Source organism: Culex quinquefasciatus, chromosome 2, assembly GCF_015732765.1.
Source record: "Culex quinquefasciatus strain JHB chromosome 2, VPISU_Cqui_1.0_pri_paternal, whole genome shotgun sequence".
NCBI classification, from domain to species: domain Eukaryota; kingdom Metazoa; phylum Arthropoda; class Insecta; order Diptera; family Culicidae; genus Culex; species Culex quinquefasciatus.
In genome coordinates, this window is record NC_051862.1 from 220,812,287 (window position 1) to 220,836,046 (window position 23,760).

General features: G+C 32.0%; 1 protein-coding gene across 7 annotated transcripts in view; it reads right to left on the minus strand.

Annotated features, from left to right (window-relative positions):
* Positions 1 to 16,622: 16,622 nt before the first annotated feature.
* Positions 16,623 to 23,760, minus strand: part of LOC6045008 (serine-rich adhesin for platelets) — a 201,094-nt gene continuing 193,956 nt past the window's right edge. For all 7 annotated transcript variants that reach the window (XM_038252366.1, XM_038252367.1, XM_038252370.1 and 4 more), the window contains one exon: positions 16,623 to 22,008. In XM_038252366.1, coding sequence (XP_038108294.1) covers positions 20,539 to 22,008 — 1,470 coding nt within the window. In that variant the 3' untranslated portion in view covers positions 16,623 to 20,538. The remainder of the gene's footprint in view (positions 22,009 to 23,760) is intronic.

A 23,760-nucleotide genomic window follows, 5' to 3' on the forward strand; every position in this document is an offset into this window, starting at 1 on the left:
AAATTATTTTTTGAAATCAGTTTTCTGATCACTCTCATTTAAATACTGCGTAATTTACATTTCTTTAAACTACTGCACTAAAATTTCAAAAGTTTTACTTGTAAACAATTACACGCAAAACAATCAAGCTTGTGATAAACAATTCAAGTGACCAAACAATCAAAAGAGTGAATTTTCCATAAGTTTAAGCCATATAATAGTAGGGTAAATTCTCGTATGTTTGGCAGGTTAATCTCTCGCTCCTAACTCCATCCAATTTGCTGTTTTTCACTATTTAAAAAAATAAGTTTGCAAAACTTTTTATAGAAACTGGCTTGCTCACTTCTTATTGACCTATTTATCACTCGATTACAGTTGAAAACGCTTTTAATTAGCTTTAATTGAATGTCAAAGTCGTGACCTGCCAACATTAGAGGCACGCTGGAATTAGATGCTGTTCCCCTAGTTTATACAAAAAGAGGATTTTTTTAGCACGAGTCGTACATTTATCCAACGAGGTTTAACAAGTTCGAAGCCAAAACCTTGCCATTAATGTTTGGATTTTTCATCTAAATGCCCTTAAATGTTTTCAAACTGAAAATTAGAGAAACATTAAAATTATTCCTGGATAGCAGAAAACGGATAGCAATTACCTTTTGAAAATGGTTTTAAATTTTAAATAATTTCAATTTAAAAAAAAATCTACAAATACTCTAAGGCTGATTCAAATTTTATGAAAAGTGTCAACCACCCCTTCCCCCCCCTCCCACCCCTTTCTACAAAATTCTCCCGACAAATCAGAATTTATGCATTTCCCTGTGTTTTGAATCATTTTTTAGCAAATTTAGGTTGATTTAAAAATCTTTAAAATTTTTGAAAATTTTGGATGTTTGGTATCGCAATAAGTTTTCTTTTGCTATTTTTTTTTGTTTTCGTCAAATCTTTTTTTTTAAAGTAATGATTGCAAAACAACTTGTGTAAAATGCATTTAATAACACTTTTTGCATTCAAACGTTAAGACTGTGGCTTGTTATTTCAGTTTTTATATTTTTTTGCATTTTGTTTCTACACACTCAGATTTTTTTTTAAACCGAATTCGGTAGTTAAAAAAGTCGGTAAATCTGTCAAAATGAACAAAATTTTACCGAATTTCGGTTGTACGGTGGACAATAATGAATTCGGTAATTTTCGCTTTGAGCAATTCTCTGAGATTTTTTTGTATTTTTTAATCCGGCTGAAACTTTTTTGGTGCCTTCGGTATGCCCAAAGAAGCCATTTTGCATCACTAGTTTGTCCATATAATTTTCCATACAAATTTGGCAGCTGTCCATACAAAAATGATGCATGAAAATTCAAAAATCTGTATCTTTTGAAGGAATTTTTTGATCGATTTGGTGTCTTCAGTAAAGTTGTAGGTATGGATACGGACTACACTGGAAAAAAATAATACACGGTAAAAAAATTTGTATTCAATAACATTCAATATTACGCCCTTTTAAAATGTAAGTCTTGATTTGAAAATTTTGAAAATATTGTTTTCGAAAAAATCGGAAAATTTCACAAATGTTTCATATTTTAACATTGAAAATCGGACCATTAATTGCTGAGATATCGACATTGAAAAATGGTGGGCTGTTTGGGTGAGACTTAGAAAACTTCAATTTTCCTGTTTTTAAACCTTTGCATTGCAATATCTCAGCAACTAAAGGTCGTATCAACAAAGTCCGAAGAAGCAAAATATAGAGAATTTTCTCAACTTTTCAAAAATATTTTTTTCAAAAGTGGGCAAATATGTGCACTAATTTAAAAAAATGAAAAACTGAGGCTTTTTTGAAAAAAGTTACATAAAAATGGCTATAACTTGAAAACGGTGCACTTCATCAAAATTTCACTTCAGTACTTTTTGATTGCAAATTTATTTTTACATCGAAAAATGAAGTTGAAAAATTTTTGCGACCAAAATTTCGATTTTTTGAAAAAAAAATAGTATTGATTAAAAAATTCATAACTCGGTCAAAGATTTTTTGCCCGTTCTGGAAATTTCTGAAAAGTTGGCATTTGATGTCCCCTAAAACATATCAGAAAAAGTAAAAAAATTAAATAGTGTTCTATTTTGCAAATCAAGTTTTAGTGATAAAAAGTGAAATAAAAAAATCACAAATTTTTTTTATTGTGTATTATTTTTTTCCAGCGTAGTCCGTATCCATACCTACAACTTTGCGGAAGACACTAAATCGATCAAAAAATTCCTTCAAAAGATACAGATTTTTGAATTTTCATACATCATTTTTGTATGGACAGCTGCCAAATTTGTATGGAAAATTATATAGACAAACTAATGATGCAAAATGGCTTCTTTGGGCATTCCGAAGGCATCAAAAAAGTTTCAGCTGGATTAAAAAATACAAAAAATAAAATTAAAGAAAAAAGACCGATTCCGTAGAGAACTGCTCTTTACCTAACTGTTCATCAGTTAAAAATTCGGTAAAAATCTAAGTGTGTACTCAAAATTTAAAGTGATTGTTCTATGAAAAATTACTTTTTTTGCCAGATCCTTTTTGTAAACAGTTGCAAATAAAAAAAAAAGAAAAAAAATAAATATATATTTTTTTTAAATAAAAAAAAATAATCGCAATAGCCGTTGAGCAGTTCTCTATGAAAACGGTTTATTTTTATTAATTTTAATTTTTGTATTTTTCAATCCGGCTGAAACTTTTTCAAGTGCTTTCGGTATTCCATACAAATTTGGCAGCTGTTCATACAAAAATGATATATGAAAATTCAAAAATCGGTATCTTTTGAAGGAATATTTTAATCGATTTGGTGTCTTCGACAAAGTTGTAGGTATGGATAAGGACTTCACTGAAAAATAAATGATACAAGATAAAAAAATTGTGATTTTTAATTTAACTTTTAGTCACTAAAACTTGATTTGCAAAATAGAACACTATTTAATTTTTTAACTTTTTCTGATATGTTTTAGGGGACATCAAATGCCAACTTTTCAGAAATTTCCAGAACGGGCAAAAAATCTTTGACCGAGTTATAATTTTTAGATTCAATACTGATTTAAAAAAATCAAAACAACTGTCGCAAAAAAAACAACTTTATTTTACGATGTAAAATTGAATTTGCAATCAAAAAGTATTCTAGTGAAATTTTGAAAAAGTGCACCGTTTTCATGTTAAAGCAATTTTTAGGTAACTTTTTTAAAAATAGTCGCAGTTGTTCATTTTTTTGAAATTAGTGCCCATGTTTGCCTACTTTTGGAAAAAAAATATTTTTGAAAATGGATAATGGATGCAAAATGGCTTCTTTGTGTGTGCCGAAGACACCAACAATGTTTCAGTTCAAAATAAATCGAATGACCTAAATCTCAGAGAATTGCTCCGTTGCATTTTTTCCAGTTATTTTGCAGTAATTAGGCCATTGGAAATTTATTTTCCCCTCCCTTCTTTAAAATTTCCTTTAAAAAATCAGGGGGCATGAAAAACTCGTAATATCGACTGTAATATATTTAGAATAGATTGTATGACGCTTATTTATGCATTTTCAATAAAAAAAACTTTTTAACATTTCAACTAATTCAGAATTTTGAAAGGTTTCGAAAAAATATATTTTCAAGGTTTTTTTTAAAATTTTTTGATGGTTGCATAACTGTAATGCATTTTGCGATAAATTTCGAAAATCAGGTTTGAAATTAAGATAACTTTTTATTTAGTTTTGACTTTTTGACGAAAATTTCGCAATTTTATTTTGCGGTTCTGTTTATCGAAATTTTACAAAAATGATTAATACTTTTAAAGAGCCAAAACATGTAAAATGTATTTCAAATTGTTTTTGATTGAAAAACTTGTGATTTCATTGAATTTTTAAAGTTTTTTGATTAAATATTTTTACTAATTTCCGATTTTTCCTGCCGATTATGAAGGGGATAATGACATGAATTTAAAACTGTTGTTTGATTATCCGAAAATTTAATTATTCGAAGTGATTTTTTTCCGAGGCCTTTGGAAAAGTGGACTTTAATTGAAATCTAAACACAAAAATAATTTAAAATTTCATAATATTTAAAAAAACATACAACAGGCTTTCTTTCATTAAAAAGAAACCAACTCAGTGCCCGGTTCAATTGGTAGTTACTTGTTTTCCTCTGATTCCTCTTTATTCTTCACATATCAATTTAACACATTTTTTGTTCTTAATTATTTTAACTTCTCTATAATTGTTTTATTTTATTATACGCTACTTACTTTCTTACTTGTTTTTTTTCATCATCTTCATCATCTTCTGCTGGTTTGTTTTATACAATTTGTACAACTCTATCAAATAATTAAACAACTTTTTTTTCGATTACTTTCTTCTTTGCGATTTTAATTTTTCAACGGTTTTATTTTTTGCGCTCTATATAGTTATCCTCTCTATTGATGCCATTCTTTATTATTCGCTGACGATGCTTTTGAGCAGCATACTTTTCTATGTAACATTTTTTGTTTGTTTTCATATGCGTTTTTGTTTTTGTATTCATTCAATGTGTGTGTGTTGTCCCCTTATTCGCTACAATTATATAATAGCTACTATTAACACCTTGGTTGTTTGGTTTGTTCTTCTTTTTTTTTCGCTTTAATAGCCACATTTAATTAGATAACTTGGTTTGTTTTTTTCTGGTTTGAGTTGTTGGTTTCTCTCACTTTTCACTACAAACGACTCGCAACATTTTGGGGTTGTGTGACTTTTGGAAACACTGGTACACGCTAAAAATTTGGGGTAGGGGATTTGTTTTTTTTCTCTATTGTTTTGACAGAGTTATTTGCTTCAGTTTTCAGCAGTTGGTTATGTTTGCAACGTTTAAATGCTATATTTGTTTGTTTTTTTTTTCTTCCGGTGAATTTCTATTTCTTAAACTTTTTACTGTTTACTGGTTACAATAGGGTGACTTTTTTTTTGACGGATCGTAAGCTCAATTGTATTGTTTTATGGTTTTTCTTCTCTATAGGTCAACGTGTTATTTGAATTTAGATTTCAGTGTAGAACTGAGCGGGATTTGTGGTGTGGACACGACGGAGGAGGGACGTTTTTCCTTATTCTGGTTTTTTGTTTGCAAAGTGACGGTTGTGGTACACAAATTTGTCATGTAATGACTTACTCTGCTTTGCATTATTATAATTCAACTATTTCAATCGTTTCCTAACGAACCTATGGTTTTTTTCTTTTGTTTTGTTTTGATTATTGAAAGCTTTAAGCGTTTGAGACAATTTTAAATCAAAATTTTGCGAATTGTGATCGAGTTTTCAGAAGAAACAACTGTTACTACATGATCAAGTCCAGCTTGAAAGCGTCCAAATTACCGCCTCTACTAACAAACTATGTTTTCCTTTGTCGGCTGCTGCTGCTGATATTGTTAACTGCTAAAATGTTCCACCACTTTTATTAAACAACTTTGTTGATTTTCCCATCCCGTTGATCGAATCCCTTTTTTGTCTAGAACCTATTTAAAGCTACCCATTCTTTCGTCAAGTTCTGTAACGCGTGTTTCATTTTGTTACACAAATTTGTTCCATAATTGTTAGCACTAGTCGATTCCATCTCGTTTGATTTTTCAATTTATTTTTTCTAATACGTGATTCCGATCTAAAGTCGTACAACTCTCGCTACTGTTTACCCTAAAAAGTTGTTGGTTTTCATTCGTTCATTTCGAGTTTTTAAGCACATTTAAAAGTTGGCGATTCTTTGCAATTCTTTATTGATTTGTTTTCCCTATAGAAAGATCCCTACTAAATATAGAGAGTCACAGTTAAAAGTAGAAGAAAAACACGACTTTTTTTTGTTGGTTGGTTTGTTTGGTCTACGTTTTTTGTGAAACTTTTGATTGCTATAATTGTTGTTCAGTTTGTTTAAAAGTCAGTTTTCCTTACGTGATTCCTAAGATTCCTTCCCAAAATGAACTTTTTCCCCGCCCAGCTTTTGTTTTTTTTTCTTCGATACGCTACATTAAAGATTAGTTTTGGTAAAAAAATTGACTTTTCTGATTATCCTAGTTCATCGCTTGATTCCATCTTTTTTGTTTTGTTCACATTTGTGCACATGAGTGTGTGTGTAAGTTTCAGTATTTAGTACTTGTTATACTTGTGAGTAGTGTGAAACACCGTTTTTCTTCTTTTTGTATTAGAGCAAATAGAGTTGAACCTCTTTTCATGGTTTTCGTTTTGGTCGTACCGTTCGCAGTTGAAGGCAATTTGTTGGATTTCACTGTATTTTGTTGTTCTACATGCCAAATTTTGTTTTTTTTTCTGAACTTTTTCGCACTTTCAAGTAGGAGAAAATAGTAATTCAATATGAATTTTAATTCGTTTTTTCTTTCTTTTTGTTATATAGTAAACACAGTCTATTACAGTTAGAGTTTGCCTAAGATAGTCTATTAGAAAAAAAAATATATTAGAGTACACACTTTTCTTATCTGTTCCTTCAATATAATTGATCGTAACTGGTTTGCAATTTTTATGTGTGAATTGGTTGCTGATTGTTTGATCTCTTTCTCTGTGATAGATTTGTTTTGTAACCGTCCCTGGTTCTACACGCTAGAAAAGATGATGCCAAATAGTAGTCTGAGTGATTAATGTTCAGCGAAGAGCTCAAAGGTGTCTTGATTTTGTGAATATGAATTTCCAAATAAAACAAACAAAATGAGAAGATATACAAAATTGTACAAATAAAATAATGCTTTGACCATTTGTCCATTCGATTTTATGCCGTAAATCTTTTTGACAACTATTCATACAATATGAAAATAAATGTAAAACAAATGGTCGAAACACAGAAGGTCGAACGGACTAAGGTCGAATTTCGAATGGCTTAGTTCAACAAGTGTACAATGATTTACTCATAAAACTTTTTAAGAAAATATGCATTATTGAAGGAAGGGATTGGTACCTACAAAAAAAAAAATACCAGCATTTATTTATTTTGAAACACTTAAAATTCTTTGAAGTATCTTTGAACAGGTTCAGTGCATGTTTGAAAAAATGGAAAAAATAAAGGATATATTACCGACACAAGAATAAATTGCATGAAAGAATTGAAAAATCTAACAAAAAATAGTAGTAACAGCAGAAACGGAAAGAAATTGAAAACATGTTTAATTTTAGAAAATATCAAAATACTATTAAAAGGATTACTGTTCCAAAAATAATTGAATTGATAGAAGGGAAAAACTCAGCCAAATAAGGCATGAGCAGGAATTCATGATTTTGAAAGAATCAAAAAACCATAACATGTTTGTTTTCTCACAGAACATTAAAAAATGGCTTTGCCAAATCGCTCAATTTGGGAAACTAACAAAAATGTTACTGAAACAAATAATAATTATTTGGAATTAATAACAAATAACTCACAGAAACATTTAAGAAAAATTTATAAATCATTTTGAGAGATTTACAGAAAATTAAGCCTTTTAGGAATGGAAAAATTGTAAGAAAAAATCATTTGAGACATTACAGGAATATCAGTGAAACAAAACTCAATTATTGTTGAATTTTAATTTTTTTTCAAGCTGCTTTTGTTTAAAAAAAATGCATGTTTGAACTAAGAGTTGTAGAAATAATGGTAAGAACTGGAAAAATTTTACTCAAATAAATATAAATTATTATAAAAGAATAAAAACTTCTTTAAATTTGCTTGCCTCAATCCTATCTCTAAAAGACCTTTTTTTTCAAATTATTGCCCATTTGTAACGCACACAAATGTTACATAAAAGCGAATTAACCGTTTTCAGATTATGTTTAAATATGTTTGAAATAAGACTTTTTTAAATTTTCTATCTTTTAACCTTTTGACCACTCATGTCTTTTAATCTCATTGAATGTTGTAATGCCTAGTTTTGTTTCAAAAACTCAACAATTTTTAAGGGTTATATAAAATTTAATCATGTGCACTGCCCATGATCGCATAAATGTCCCATATGCATTTTCATCGTTATTGAGTTAATAATGCAGTTTGGTTCAAAATCGTGTGCTCTTTCGAAAGAGCTTATAATATCCAGTACTTTATTCTAGAAATCTGGAGGAAATCCAGTTTTTTTCGCGAAAACTTAACACGTAGCCTTATGTATGGGACAAACTTCAAATGCGTTTTTCTCAGCTTGCTGTTTTTGCATATGGGACATTTATGCGAACATGGGCAGTGCAGATCCAAAACAATGAACAACTTAAAGTGCTATGAAAGTCAATGCATTTACTTTTTTAAGGCTTTCAAATTAAAAAAAAGTTTGGATTGTGACGTTTAAAAAATAAAAAATATTTTAAATGATTTTCAAATCTTCAAAAGCACTGTTTGATTATTTCTCAGTTTTTTCATAAAAGTCTTTAAATGGAAGTGGATCGCTTTTTTTACAAGCTTAAATAGGATTAAAAAAAACTTTTTATTAAAGAAGAAATGCAATGTCAATGTGCTCAAGTTTTGTTTATTTATTTGAATAGGCCAGATTAAAAAAATATCGTGTTTAAGATATTCTAAAAAAATCGCTTCGGTTACTTTGTTTTGTCATTATATTTAGGCAAAATATCATTTGTGTAAAAAGTTTATTAAAATGTGTGTACACATATTTTTATATTTCAAACATTTAATATTTCAGATAAATTTAGCATTCTTTTTAAAATTATCACGAACACAGTAACAGCTGAGCAGTTCTCTCAGATTTCGGTCATTCGATATTTTTGGATTTTTTAATCCGATTGAAACTTTTTTGGTGCCTTCGGTATGCCCAAAGAAGCCATTTTGCATCATTAGTTTGTCCATATAATTTTCCATACAATTTTGGCAGCTGTCCATACAAAAATGATGTATGAAAATTCAAAAATCTGTATCTTTTGAAGGAATTTTTTGATCGATTTGGTGTCTTCGGCAAAGTTGTAGGTATGGATATGGACTACACTGGAAAAAAATGATACAAGGTAAAACATTTTTTGGTGATTTTTTATTTAACTTTTTGTCACTAAAACTTGATTTGATAAATAACACTAGTTTTATTTTTTTGATATTGTTTAGAGGTCATAAAATGCCAACTTTTCAGAAATTTCCAGGTTGTGCAAAAAATCTTTGAGCGAGTTATGAATTTTTGAATCAATACTGATTTTTTCAAAAATCGAAAAATTGGTCGCACAAATTTTTCAACTTTATTTTCCGATGTAAAATCAAATTTGCAATCAAAAAGTACTTTTCATAAAGTGCATCGTTTTCAACAAGCTTCCCATGCGCCAGTGCCAACGCACACCGCGGGTTTCGTTTTCTAGCTTCGGCACGAGCCTGAACCCATTGTGTGTTGGTATTTTGGTTCATCGTACATTCCCGGCTCGTCGCCTCGGTTGTGTGTCTGGCACTCACCCGAGGCATGAACCCAGCGTGCCGTGGTACGCGCCGTGGTATTGAAACCGGTATGTACCGCCAGCGCGTACCACGGCACGTACCTCGGCTCGTGCCGAGTGAAGCACCTTGGTTCATACGTTGGGTTCATGTCTCGGGTGAGTGCCAGACACACAACCGAAGCGACGAACCGAGAGTGTCGTGGTGCGCTGGTACGTTGAACCAAAATACCCTCGGCTCGAGAGAGTCGGGTACGGGTGTAAACCGAACAAAGCAGGCGCAAAGCAAAACCGAGGTATAAGTGAACCGCGTGTACCGCACGGTGCAGGGAAGCTTGGTTTTCAAGTTAAATCCATTTTTATGTGACTTTTTTGAAAATAGTCTAAGTTTTTATTTTTTTTTAAATTAGTGCACATATTTGCCCACTTTTGAAAAAAATATTTTTTAAAAGCTGAGAAAATTCTCTATATTTTGCTTCTTTGGACTTTGTTGATACGACCTTTAGTTGCTGAGATATTGCAATGCAAAGGTTTTTTAAGTCTCATCCAAACAGCCCACCATTTTTCAATGTTGATATCTCAGCAACTTATGGTCCGATTTTCAATGTTAAAATATGAAAATTTGTGAAATTTTCCGATCTTTTTGATTTTTTTTCAAATTTTTAAACCAAGACTAACATTCTAAAAGGGCCAAACATTCAATATTACACCCTTTTAAAATGTTAGTCTTGGTTTAAAAATTTTAAAAGTGTAAAATTTTTTTGAAGTTTAAAAATTTGTTGCGACCAATTTTTCGATTTTTTGAAAAAATCAGTTTTGATTCAAACATTCATAACTCGCTCAAAGATTTTAAGATAAAAAGATAAAAAATAGTGTTTTTTGCAAATGCAAAGTTTTAGTGACAAAAAGTTAAATAAAAAATCACCAAAAATTGTTTTACCATCTATCTTTTTTTTCCAGTGTAGTCCATATCCATACCTACAACTTGCCAAAGACACCAAATCGATCAAAAAAATCCTTCAAAAGATACAGATTTTTGAATATTCATACATCATTTTTGGCCAGCTGCCAAATTTGAAAGGAAAATTATATGGACAAACTAATGATGCAAAATGGCTTCTTTGGGCATACCGAAGGCATCAAAAAAGTTGCAGTCGGATTAAAAAATACAAAAAAAAAATTTAAGAAAAAAGACCGATTTCGTAGAGAATTGCTCAGCTGCATCCACGAAACTTTCCCCGGTTTATTCCCTGGGGACAATCGATAAGACTCAAATAAAGCGATACTAAAACATTGTGATCAAACCCAACGCCCTTTGCCCTTCCCCCCTTACAATCACGGCCGCACATCAGCCCACGCAGAAGAATTGCTATATATTCAGAAGAAGCAACAGGGCAAATTTCTTAGTTTCCTTAATTTTCAAAATTTTTAATTTGCATTTTAATATTTATAAAAAACCCATTTTTAAACCCACCGCGCGCGTTTCTTGTCGCAAAAGTTTCCTCTCGTGTCGGGCACGACACGGAATAGGAAGTAAAATAAGAAGAAGAAAGAAAGCTCACAGGAAGGAAAAACATCTGAAAGCTTGACGCTATTTGCATATTCATAAGACTATTTTGTCCTGCCGGCAGCGATTTCTGTACAGAGGAGTGAAAGAGAGAATAAGATTTCTGATTTCGTGACTCCTCTCGCCTGGTCCCTTCTAGTTATTTTTTTTTCTGTTCATGCAAAGTCGACGTTCAACATTTCCGGTGTCGGTAATTGAAAATTAAATTGTTCTCACCTGGCAAAACAATTGTTATCCGGCGGCTTTCGTGCTCGGCTTTCTGGGACGTTCCTACCCTTGGGCCATAGATAAGAAGACAAGTCAAGTTTCTTTGTTTTGATCTATGTTTTGTGAGTTGCAGTAAAAAGTGTTCCACTTATCTGTGATTTTTTCCCCAGCTCTCAATATAAATTTTAAATGTCGCAATAATTTTAATTTATAGTCTTCGACCCCGTTTTTCAACACGAAACCTGCCTCAACCTGGCAGCAACTTTTCCAATACACAATTCCGTCTTCATTCAGGTCATGTTTCGTCGACGTGATGCAAGATAAATGAAGGAATTCCGGGGAAGGGAAACCCCTGTCTCTTCTTCTGCATTTGAGAGATATGAGTGCCGTTGAACTTCGTTCGTCGGCAAAAGTTTTGCAGCTTTTTCGCTTTAGAGTGTAACATTGGGGTTGTTACTGCAGGCAAATAAGAAGCGAGCCGAGTTTGTTGACTCTCTCTGTTTCCGGAAAACTTATCACCAGTCAGTGATAGTTTGTGGGATTCGAGAGGGGGCGGACCAGAGGGGTCGTTGATAAAAAAGGAGGGGGAGACCGTTTACGAATGGAAAAGTCAAGATGAGAATATGATGAGTTGTGGGTTTTTGTTTGCACACTAGAGTAAAGTCATGGCAAGAGATTGTGCCGAAAATTTATGGATTTGTAGATAAAGTTTTGTTCTTGCTCTGCAATCTAATTTTGGTCGAGAATTTTTTTTTGTAAAACCATTAAAAACTAATTTTGAAGCAATTTTAAAATAGAAATTGAAATTTAATTCAAGTTTCAAAAGCAACATTTTCTTTTAAAAATATTTGTACATTCCAAATCGATAAAAAATTAAATTACATTTATTTTTCAACCCGATCCTCATCATCCAAAAGCTAACATCAAAGCTTGAAAAGTCAAACATCAAAATTTCATCATTATAGCAGAGCAGAGAGATTATAGCATTTCCAGAATAATTCTCTTCACGGTAAAATGCCCTAAATGCTATGTTGTAATAATTCACTTACGTCACTTAATTTTTTTAGAGCAGTAATGTAAAACTGGGCATCAAATTTTGAGGTTCACCAACATTTTTACTATGTTTTTCACTCAAACATATAGTTTGAAAAAAGTTTTTGCAAGTTGATATCGGTTCAGAAAAAGGACTGCATTTTTTGAATCTCTGGTTAATATATCAGCAAATACTCTTAAAATGTGTTCCATAACCGACTGCTTTAAGTGAAATTTAACCAGAATTCTAAGTTTATGTTCAAGTTTCTGAGCAGTATTGATACATTACATTTTGGAGTTAAAGTAAAAATAAATATAAAAATCAGTTTTATACACTTTACATCTGATGTTAATTTCATCTTTAGTCAATGTTTTTAAGAAAAAAAAAAACTTAATTTTCACAGAATGTTTTTAAGTAAATTGCATTTTCTAAAGTGATCTAAACTTATCTGTGTTTTTTATCAAAAGTTAACAAACTTGTGATTTTAGCATGTTTTAATGTTGCTAATTGTCAAAAATTTATGAGTCAGTTTTATCGTTTGATAAAGATTCGAGTATCGTTATCGAAATACGATGACTTCTTTGCGATTACCGACGATAACATCAACATGTCAGACTTTAAAAGATGCCAATATTTGTTTCGATAATTTTTAATATTTTTTTTCTTACAAATTTTACAAAATTCTGCATTAAAATTTTCATAATTTGCAATATGGACATCAAACGGTGCAAAATTGTTTCAAAAATACCGTATTTTCTAAAATACTTAAATTTTCATATTTTGCGTTATTGGTATCAAATGATGCAACATAATGTTTATATTGAAACTACATAAGAGTTTAGTAGTATTTAAAAAAAAAAGTTTAAAATGTTTAAAGCTGAAATATTTTTTTTGCAATTCCGTCGTGAAACTACTTACTTTTCCTGTCATTCTTGAACGACGAAAAAGCCTACTTTTCTGTACCAAAAATAACACAATCGAATAGCAACACTTTTCAAAATAAATGCTGAAAAGTTCTACTTTCCAGCACTGAAATGGGTGCTGAAAAGTTAAACTTTTCAGCACTTGTTGTGAAAAGCTACACTTTTCAACATTTTTTAGATTTAAACGATTTATTGACAAAATTTATGAAAATTTTACTTAAAAATTCACTCAATGGGTGTTTTTCGGAATTGCAAAAAATGTTGTATGGAACTCGTTTCAAAACTTGATTTTTTCAGCACTCTTTGTATTTATCCAACTCGGTGAACCTCGTTGGATAAGTGTACGACTCGTGCTGAAAAATCATCTTTTGCAACTTGTTGTATAAACTACTATTAAGTTATACATTTCTGAAAAACTTAAAATATTTATAATTTGCGAATTGGATTTGATTTTCAGTTAATAGTAATATTTCTATTAACTAGTTTCAGCTACTGTAACTTTAGGCAACCTTCATTTGATATCCATGCAGCAAATTATGAAAATTTTAGTATCTACATTGAAAAAAAAAAATTATGTAATTTCGTGTATCTACACTGAAATTTATACAACATTTTTACTACAAATTTTACAAAAACTTTGGCAGCATGAAAATCTGATTAAAAAAAAAAATTGTAGTTTTTGTGTTAAATGTTATCTATTGAAAAACATTTATATATTAAAATTCTATACCAAATATTCCATTGTTTGATATCCTTTAAGAAAATCGTGAAAATTTGAATAGCTAAAATAAACGGTTGGCTGCAAAAAATTTAATAACTTTGGCCAATGCGAATTTCGTTTTAAATTTTTGTTCCCGACTTTATTTTTTGCCAAAAATCAGTTGGTAAAAAAAGCTAATAATTCAGTTGAGCAGTTCTCTCAGATTTTGTACTGAAACTTTGTTGGTGCCTTCGGTATGCCCTTCGGTAAGCTATTTTGCATCATTAGTTTGTCCATATAACTTTCCATACAAATTTGGCAGCTGTCCATACAAAAACGATGTATGAAAATTCAAAAATCTGTATCTTTTGAAGGAATTTTTTGATCGATTTGGTGTCTTCGGCAAAGTTGTAGGTATGGATATGTACTACACTGAAAAAACATGATATACGGTAAAAAAATTGGTGATTTTTTATTTAACTTTTTGTCCTAAAACTTGATTTGTAAAAAATACTATTTTTATTTTTTTTAAAGTACTTTTTGATTGCAAATTTGAGTTTTCATCGAAAAATGAAGTTGAAATTTTTTTGCGACCAATATTTCGATTTTTTTGAAAAAAAAACAGTATTGATTCAAAAATTCATAACTTGGTCAAGGACTTTTTGCACAACCTAGAAATTTCTGAAAAGTTGGCATTTGATGTCCTCTAAAACATATCAAAAAATTAAAAAAATGTGTTTTTTTGCATATCAAGGTTTAATAACAAAAAGTTAAATAAAAAATTACAAAAAAAAATTACCGTGTATCATTTTTTTTCAGTGTAGTTCATATCCAAACCTACAACTTAGCCGAAGACACCAAATCGATCAAAAAATTCCTTCAAAAGATACAGATTTTTGAATTTTCACATATCAAATTTGTATGGAAAATTATATGGACAAACTAATGATGCAAAATGGCTTCTTTGGGCCTACCGAAAGCACCAAAAAAGTTTCAGTCGGATTAAAAAATACAAAAATTAAAATTCAAAAAAAAAAGATTAGTAGATTAATAGATTAATAACTTTTTTTTAAAATCTGTATTTTTGGACCGCAGATTTGAAGAAGACTTATATATTTTAGTGTGGTTATTTTTTAAAACTTGTAAAAAATCCAATTTTTTTAAAGGATGAAAGGATATCAATTTCAGGCCAGTTTAATACATAAAATATTTAAAAAAACACTGTATGTTATTTTGAAGCATATCCTATCATTTGCTGTTTTTTGGCTATTATGCTAAGTTATTAAATAAAATTGCAATTTTTAATGGTAAGTTTCTCAAATATCTGCATATTTTTGCTGTTTTTAAAGATCTTCTCAATTGAATTTTAACAAATTGTGTTCTTAATAACACAATCTAAATCTTCAAACCAAGATTTTTCTCTGATCTTGACTCTCACTCTGAAAAATTTAAATAAGATGCTAATGAAATCATTTCCAAAACCCCCCTTCCCCCCTTTATTTTCCACACTCTCTCATCAAGTCCCCAGGATACCCTCCTCCTTCGCTGCGGTGTCCCTAAATGGCCCCGCAGAATTACAAACGATTCAATTTCCTTTATTTCTATTCACTTTCCGGGAAAAGCTGCCACCGCTGGCAGCTTCGTTCGTTCGGTCGCCGCCAGCGCCACAAACACCCGCGGTTTTTCTATTTTCGTTCCCGTTTTCAAAAGTTGCAACTTTTCTCACCGACAAGTGGGGAATCGGGGGAGGGGAAGGGTTTCTGTTGGTGTAAAGGTGACACCTCGGTTGTTGTAAGGACCTGCGAGGAGCGCACGTGGTTTCCACGATAAAGTCCTTCGCTAGACAAGGGGGGTGGCCACGGCAACAGATTTCCAGACAAAGCGCGGGAAGTGGGGGAACCCGAGCAGAAAAAGTTTTTGGTTTGATACCATAATGTGTGGAGATTGGTTGAACTGTTTCATGTGTTTCTAATAATAAGTTTGATTCAATTTTTCTTTTTAAATGTGGGCATAAGAAAATTAACAAATTATGTTGGGATTGCTTATAAAAACACAACTTGATGTGGTTTGATTTTTTGTAAACAAGAATGAGACGTTTTGAAATCAAGAAAATTTATTATTTCGACTATTTATAGAGAAAACAAAATACAGCTAAAATGTGAAATAATAAATAACAAACTGTGTTCTTACTCAACCGTTTTCTGTCACTTCGGGCAGCCAAGTAAAACGGCGATGGTAATGAGTGTGTTTGTGTATGTGTGTGGGCACTGGAGCTTACACATTAGCATTCGATTGTGACGATGTGTTTCGTGTGCGGGGGTGGTGGTGGAAGGGTGAAAATTTCAGTCAGGGGGGGGTTGCCATCAAAGGACATTAGCGAGTGTGTTTGTGTGTGTGTGACGTGGGTGTTTTTTCCTCTCCTTTTGGAAATTGTAGAGTGCAAAGGTTGACGTCGTCGTGAAAGGAAGAATAAATTGGCACAGACGTTGCTTATTGGTTTGTTGGTTGGTGTTACACTTGTGGTGTTGATTCTTCTTTTTTTTCGCTCTGCATGTGTTTTTGAGTGAAAGCGCTAAAGATGGTGTGAAAATTCGCAGATTAGATGGTTGAATTGCTTAGCGATCTTTTTTCTCTCGTTTTCATTCTGCTTTCTAAACCGGAATGATTATGTGGTCACACGTTTTGTTTAAGCTACAAGTTTCTACACGGTTTTAATAACAAATAAAAATCTAGTTGCATGACACTTGTAGTACAACAATTAGTATAGTAAAGACCTAACGCACTAGTAGATGCAAAGATCAATAATTTCTCCTCTTTACTCCACACTCGCTCTAAATATACACGATTTGTAGGCACATTTTTTCGCAACAACATATTCCCTCTCTCTCTGTGACACTATTAAACTTGATCGATTTTCGTATTTCCACAAAATGTTCTCGAACTCAACAACTCGGAAACGTTTAACAAAACTCAAAATAAAAACAAATCTTGATCCTCGGTTAATCGTTAGCTAAGGTCCACTATATTTGATTTTATTCATTTGTTTTTACTCTTTAACGATTGTTTTTGCTTACCTGCTTCGGGCATCTAGAAATATATATTTTGTTAAATCTTTCTATTTTTTTTTTGTTTCGCTAAGTACACTATTTTTTCGCACAGTTTGAACCGATTTTGGAGAGAGTTTTTTTTTATTCTTTTCTAGTCGGGTTATCAGTGGAGATCCCTCGGTCGTTAAGCACAGTCAAAAAGGTTGTTTTTTTTTCTATCGATAAAATGTGAACTTTTGTTTTTGTTGTTTCTCGTGATTAGAATGTTTGATTTATAGAATGATGCGTTTGCGTAATGTTTTGATGGTTTGGAATCCCAAAGTTGTTGCAGGGTATTGTCTTGGATATGTGATTACAGTATTGTTTTTTTTTTTCTCTAATGTGTGTGCAACTCAACTCGACAGAATTGAGTTGAGCACAGTAAAGTCGCATGATGATTACTCTTGTAGAAATATCTATGCATTCTAATTTAATTTAACATTTCAAAATAAAAAAAATAGGTAATTCTTCGCCAACTCACAAGAAATCGGAAAAAGTTGCCCCGATCCCTTTTCGATTTACGGAAAAACTTTGTCTTTAAGGGTGTTTTTTGTCCCAGACCACGATTCGAGCTCCATTTTTCGATATCTTGTTACGGTGGGGCCGTACAACCCCTTCCATTTTAAACATTCGAAAAAATACGATAAAAAAAATAAAATAAAATAAAATACGATGACGATTTGGAAATTTGGTTTCAAAGGGACATTTATTTAAGATTGGACGCCCGATTTAATGGCCTACTCAGAATCTCGAAAATACAGTTTCAAATTTTGAAATTTCATGTTTTTTGAAACTTTGCACGATTATTTTTTTAGAGTGTAGCAATCTTCTACAAAGAACGACCATGATCAACGACTTTTTCAATTTTACATCAAAAAATACTTTGTAGGTTAAGTTTGAAAAAAATCATACTAAAATGTATGTTTAACTTAGCAATCAACTTTTGATAAAATGTTTTTTAATTTGAGGTTATGCATTAACAATTTCCAAGTACTTTAGAAAATTCATAAAAATTCCAAAATTTATAAGGAATTGACTTTTTTTATAAAAAAATATCTATTTTTTTGTCATTAAAACCTTCTTTGTAGCATGATTCATGAATTTGCTAAATATGCTAAGAATCTTGTTCTATTGAAAAAAATAATAAATAAATAAATAAATAAATAAATAAATAAATAAATAAATAAATAAATAAATAAATAAATCAGAAGATATTTTTAATTTTTTTTGGAATAACTCTTTGATTAAAGAGACTTTTATAAGCTCTTTGTGAAAATGTCCGAATTTTAGAATGTTTTTAAATAATCCTTAATGTAATGTTTTCTCAATTATAATTATCTGACTTTTGAAGCTTTTCAAATTTGGTTGAAAACTGTTTCTTTATGTACTTTTAACACTTCTTTACTTTACTCTTTACTTCTTTACTCAGTATGATTCCAACCCATCCCGTTTATATAAAATTTGTATTTTTCATATTGCTAAAAATGTTGATACCATCAATGTCACCCTGGCTATCAATTTTACCCCGGTTTATGGTATCTGGGACAGGCTGCTTATTGATCTCACAATGATTTTCCAATCATTCATAATTAAATTACTATTTATTTTCATTCATGATTTTTGGTAAAATTTTTGCTTATTTCAGGAATGAATGAGGATTAAAAACCCAATTTATTACAAATCCTGAGTTACGGAATTTGATTCTTAAAAATTTTCAATAATAATTTTGAAATAAATGTAGCATTTTTAATTAAAGAAAGATAAAATTAAAAAAATATAGATCTTTAATTAATTTTCATGTGACCAAATTTTTCTACTTCAAGCAACGTTTGAGTCTATGGTAGCTTGTGAGTAAGTTAAACTTTAATTTATATTATTAGAAATGAAGAGAAACCTCGCAATATATTTTTTTCAAGTTGTATAGATCTTTCCTCCAATCAAAGATGTGGTTCATGGGGTCATCCAAATGTCATTGAAAATTATACATGAAACTTAACTGTTTGTAATAAAAATATAAATAATCAACAACAATTTCACGCACAATGCATGTTTATTTAGATTATATATACTTTTTTTATATAGATTATATATTTCTATGCATTTTTATATAGATTGTATATAAAATATTTGAAGAATTGAAAAGGAAACAAACATAAAAAATGGGACAACATTCGCTAAATAAGTATGCAACCTCATTTGTTAAAAAGAAAATATTTTCGGAATTATCAAGTTATTAATTTGTAAAAGTTTTGGCTTTTTGTAGTTTAATATCTTTATGTTTATTTTGTTTTCATAAAAATATTCAATTAAAATCATTTTTAAATTGGCTTAACATCTCTGTTTTGATTCGATTTAAAAGATTGGTCAGTTTTTTTTAAATGAGTTGATTTATTTTTAATTATCAGATAAAAGCAAACATTCTAACAATAGTAACATTCAGGATCAGGAGCAATCAGGATAGAGAATTTATAATTGTAGTTAACTTTTAGAAGTATTTAAGTAAAGATACATATTAAGAAATCAGTGATTGCTAACTGGAAAATATTTTGAATTGAAACCAAAATAATTATATTTTGATCATTCATCAGGATATTTTTTAAAGTTGATAATTTTTTCAGAATCTATATTTGCACAGCATTAAATGGTCTATTTGGTTGATAATTTCATGTAAAGAACAATCTTCCGTGACATAAAAGAACAAAGAAATGAAAAATAGATTTCTATTAGGGTTCACAAATTGGTGAAGAAAATATAATGTTATATCGACAAAAGTATTTTGACAAAAAAATCCTTAATGATTTTTATTTATTTCTGTATTTGTTTAAGATTAATTAAAATGACACCTTTTCAGCTTTTACAGCTGTGGTAATCAAAGTTTGTTTGGATTTTAGCAAATGTTTAAATCATGATCAAAACCTTCTTTTCACTTGATTTTTTTTATTTTAGATCGAATTTGCAATCGACAATCACTTTACAACTTTAAAAAAATAAATTTTGAAGTTATGTTTTTTGTATCAAACCTGTTTTTTTTACATGTCAAAAACATAACGTTTTGATCTTATGACTCGTCGATTTTTAGGCTTCTAAAATTTGACTGAATTTAGATTTTTTGGCCTGTGTTGTACGTAGGCCGAGAACGATCGATAAAAAATCGCGAATTTTATACCTTGAATTTTTGAGAGAGTCAAAAATGTTTTTTCTCCTTTTAAGTTATAATTTTGAAATAAAGTGATCAACTAGTATCATTTTTTTATTGTGCACAAAAATACTATCATTTTTGTTAAATTTTGATAATCAATATGAATCATTACACTATTGACAGTTCAAATGTATTGAAATAAATAGAAAAATTACATCGAAATTTAACTCAATTGTTATATGTTTATAAGAAATAGATGACAAAATGAACAATCGATTTTCCTCAAGAGTAATCACCAAGTTATTTGAAGCACCACGCGTCCCCACTAAAACGTTGCCCTTTCATACACTTCAATGGAGACGCATGCTCTTCCGCAACAGCGAAGTGTCAGTCAAACTCTACTCCCGTCATCGTCTCTTGGAAGTGTCTCGTCACTAAACTTGCTTTTTTTGCTGGACGGATCGATGGGTGAAGAAGTAGAACGAAGGATTCTCTAGAGGGGCGGGGGTTCGTCAACAACAGTGTGTAACAGTAACAAACAGTCGCAACTAGAACAGCGTCTCCTTGGACCACTTCCGCGAGGGACCGGGCACGCACGGATCCACCGGCGACAGCGGCGACTGCGAGCTGTCCTCGTCGATCGTCAGTATCGGGAGCTCGAGAATCACAGAGGGGCTTTTGATGTGGTGGTGATGCTGGCTATGGTTTTTAATTATAACATTAACTTCAACGCATTTATTATTAGTGTCCGGGTCGCGTTCGACCTGCTTTTGATTGCTATTATCGTCGTTTTTGCTCTTACTGCTAGTGTGGTGATGTTTGCTGTTTTTACTGCTAGTGCTAGTGTTATTGTTGTCCTTACTGTTATGGCTAACGGCGATGGTGGTGGCGGCGCTAGAGCTGACACTGCTAGGGGGATTGAGCACCGTCGTCGCGGTGGACCGCGGGGACGGTGACCGGTCCCGGCTGTTGCTGCTGCTGTCATTTTGTTGCTGTCTTTCGATGATTGCTTTGGTTTCGATTCTAGTCACTAGGTTGTTGCCCCGGCTGTTGTCCGGTTTCAGCTTCGATCTATTTGAAAGACTACTTAAACAACTAGTATCATTTGGTTTTTCGATATCGACATAAATACTATCACTGGCACGAACTCCACCACCACCACTGCTACTGCTAGCACCTGTCTGCTGCTGCTGATTGCTAGGACCGGCCACCGCCGGCCTGGAACGCTGAACCTGCTGAACCTCCTCCTCCTCGTCATCTGGAATACTCAGCTCGTCGCTGTCCGTGCTGAATTGCTGCAGATCTTCGTCGGTGTCCGCACAGCTCTCGTCAAACACCGAGTCCGACCCGCAACTCCGCTGGTCACTGTCGGGACCATCCGCCGACGACATCTTGAAGGAACTTAGCGACGCCAACGGGGCACGCCGAACTCCGGAACCGCTGGCCACCCCCACAATCCCCACCGCCACCGGATTCCGATGGTTCGCTATACTAACCTCGTCCACCCTGCTGCTACTGCTGTGATAGTTCTTATGCCGCAGCGACCTCACCTGTCCCAACTCGACATCCGTCTCCACCGGATACTCCGATATGCAGTCGATCGAACTATCGTCGTACAGCTGATACTGGTGCCTTCTACTACTCCCACTTCCCCCAATCCCACTAAACAACTCCCTCGCACACAAACTACCCGTCGTCGTCGCAGTCGTCGTCCCACGGTGCGCCACCCTCTCGCTTGGACACGGTGAACTCTTCGGCGTTGCCTCGATGATGTTGATGCCCGGGTAGAACGCGTCCCAGTCGGCGCAGGTCGCCCCCGCAGCCGAGGCCGCCGCAGAAGCCGTTCCGCCGCCACAGTACGGTCCGCCGTTACTTCGGGGATCGTCACGGCTCTGTTGGCGCGACGGAGAGCGCGACAGCGAGGACAAACCCAGCGTGATGGCCGAGCAGCGTCGCTCCAGGAAGGAACTCTCCGTGCTGCAGCAGGTCATCGCGCTGCTGCGGCGGGACTCCGTCCCCTGGGGGGGAAGAAAGGGAGAGTTTTCTTTAGGTTTCAATTGTTTCTGTAATTACGATTAATCAATTTCAGCTTTGAATATTGATTTTTATTTGCATTGATTGGAAGATGGACATATCAAACAGCTCAGCCATATTTTTATTGGTATTTTTTGCTGGTAAATGGTAAAACGAACCCAACTATGATTTAGTTTATAAATAATGTAGTTTGATAATGTAGCATGTTGGAAAAAAACTAGTCAAACAAATTCCTAAAAACAGTTTTATTTAAATACTCATTTTTAAAAATCTTGATATTGGTTTCAAATCACGCTTTGTACGGTTTTTGAATACATTTGGACACAACGTTTTTGGAGTTAAATGATCATTTTGTTCCAAAGAATTTTTTTTACAAAACTAAAAATTTTTGATGCTTCAAAATTAGTTTTGACGACAACAAAAGATAAAAAGAAATTTAATTTCAAAATTATTTCTAAAGATTTTGAACAAATTTTCACGATACCAATACTGAAAAACATGCAATTTACAAAAAAAAACCAAAACATTTTATTTATTTGATTTATGTACTCAAATATATCTATACAAAATGTTTAAAAATTCTTTCTCCAATTTAAATTAATTAGTTTATATGGTAGACTCGTAATCCATCTATCATCAGTTAGAATCCCGAGGAAATTTCCAGTATTTTCTTTGGTGGAAACACAACACCTTAACCAAATGAGCTCAAATTTTCAGGCAAGCTTTTGGGGCTATGAAACTTGACAAGTCCGGTTGATGCGCTCAAATTTAAACACTTTTTGTCTTTTTCATGTATCCGTGAACCACGCTGCTATTCATACAAAAATAATACTGGTACGAAAATCGAAATTCTAAAATATAATAACTTTTGAAGGAATTTTCTGATCGATCAAGACTATTCAGAATGAAATAGGTACCGTAAACCGGGGTGACTTTGATAGGATTTCAATTTGTTTTTAGAATTTTTTCCAACAGGTAAGGTTTTTCTCAAGATTATTATTTTTAAAACATGTACTGGGGTAGGCCACACAAAGTCCATGCACTATTTTGGAAAAAAAGTTTTTTCAATAGTGTTTAGAAAAATAGTTACGTTAAAAATTCTTGGTTTTAATTCCGGGGTGACTTAGATAGTCATAGTTTTTCTTGTTAAAATCATATTTAAGATGTTCAAACTTTATTTGTACGTTAAATGTACCATCACTAAAGTAGCTGATATAGTTTGTAAGAAAAAAAAATCAATGTTTATATTAAGTTAACTAAGTTAATAAGCTTTTTAACAAAATACATATGAATTTTAGGTAAAGTTGTTAAAAAGTCGGAATTTAGCCTGAAATTTGTTAAAAATAGTTTTGTTTATAAAATTATCGATTTATATTGCATTTTATACTGAATTTGAAGCACGAATCACAAGTTTTCACATTTTACATGAAATTTGTTCAACTGAATTTGCCTATAAATTTGGAGATTTTTTTAAATTGTGTTTGAAAAACACATATTATTTATTATTTACAAACTTATTTAACCTTCTTCTAGTGGAAAATTGTCCAAAGAATCCGAAAATGCATTCCGTTTTCCGATTAAAAATCATGTTCATTGAGAAAATCATGACACTTTGAGAAGTTTAAAATAATGACTTTCATCCACATTTTCTTAACTATAGTTAACTAACTTTATAAACTTTTCAAAAATTTATGAAAAGTTCTTCATGAGGTACTTTGAACACTTCTCTACCACGG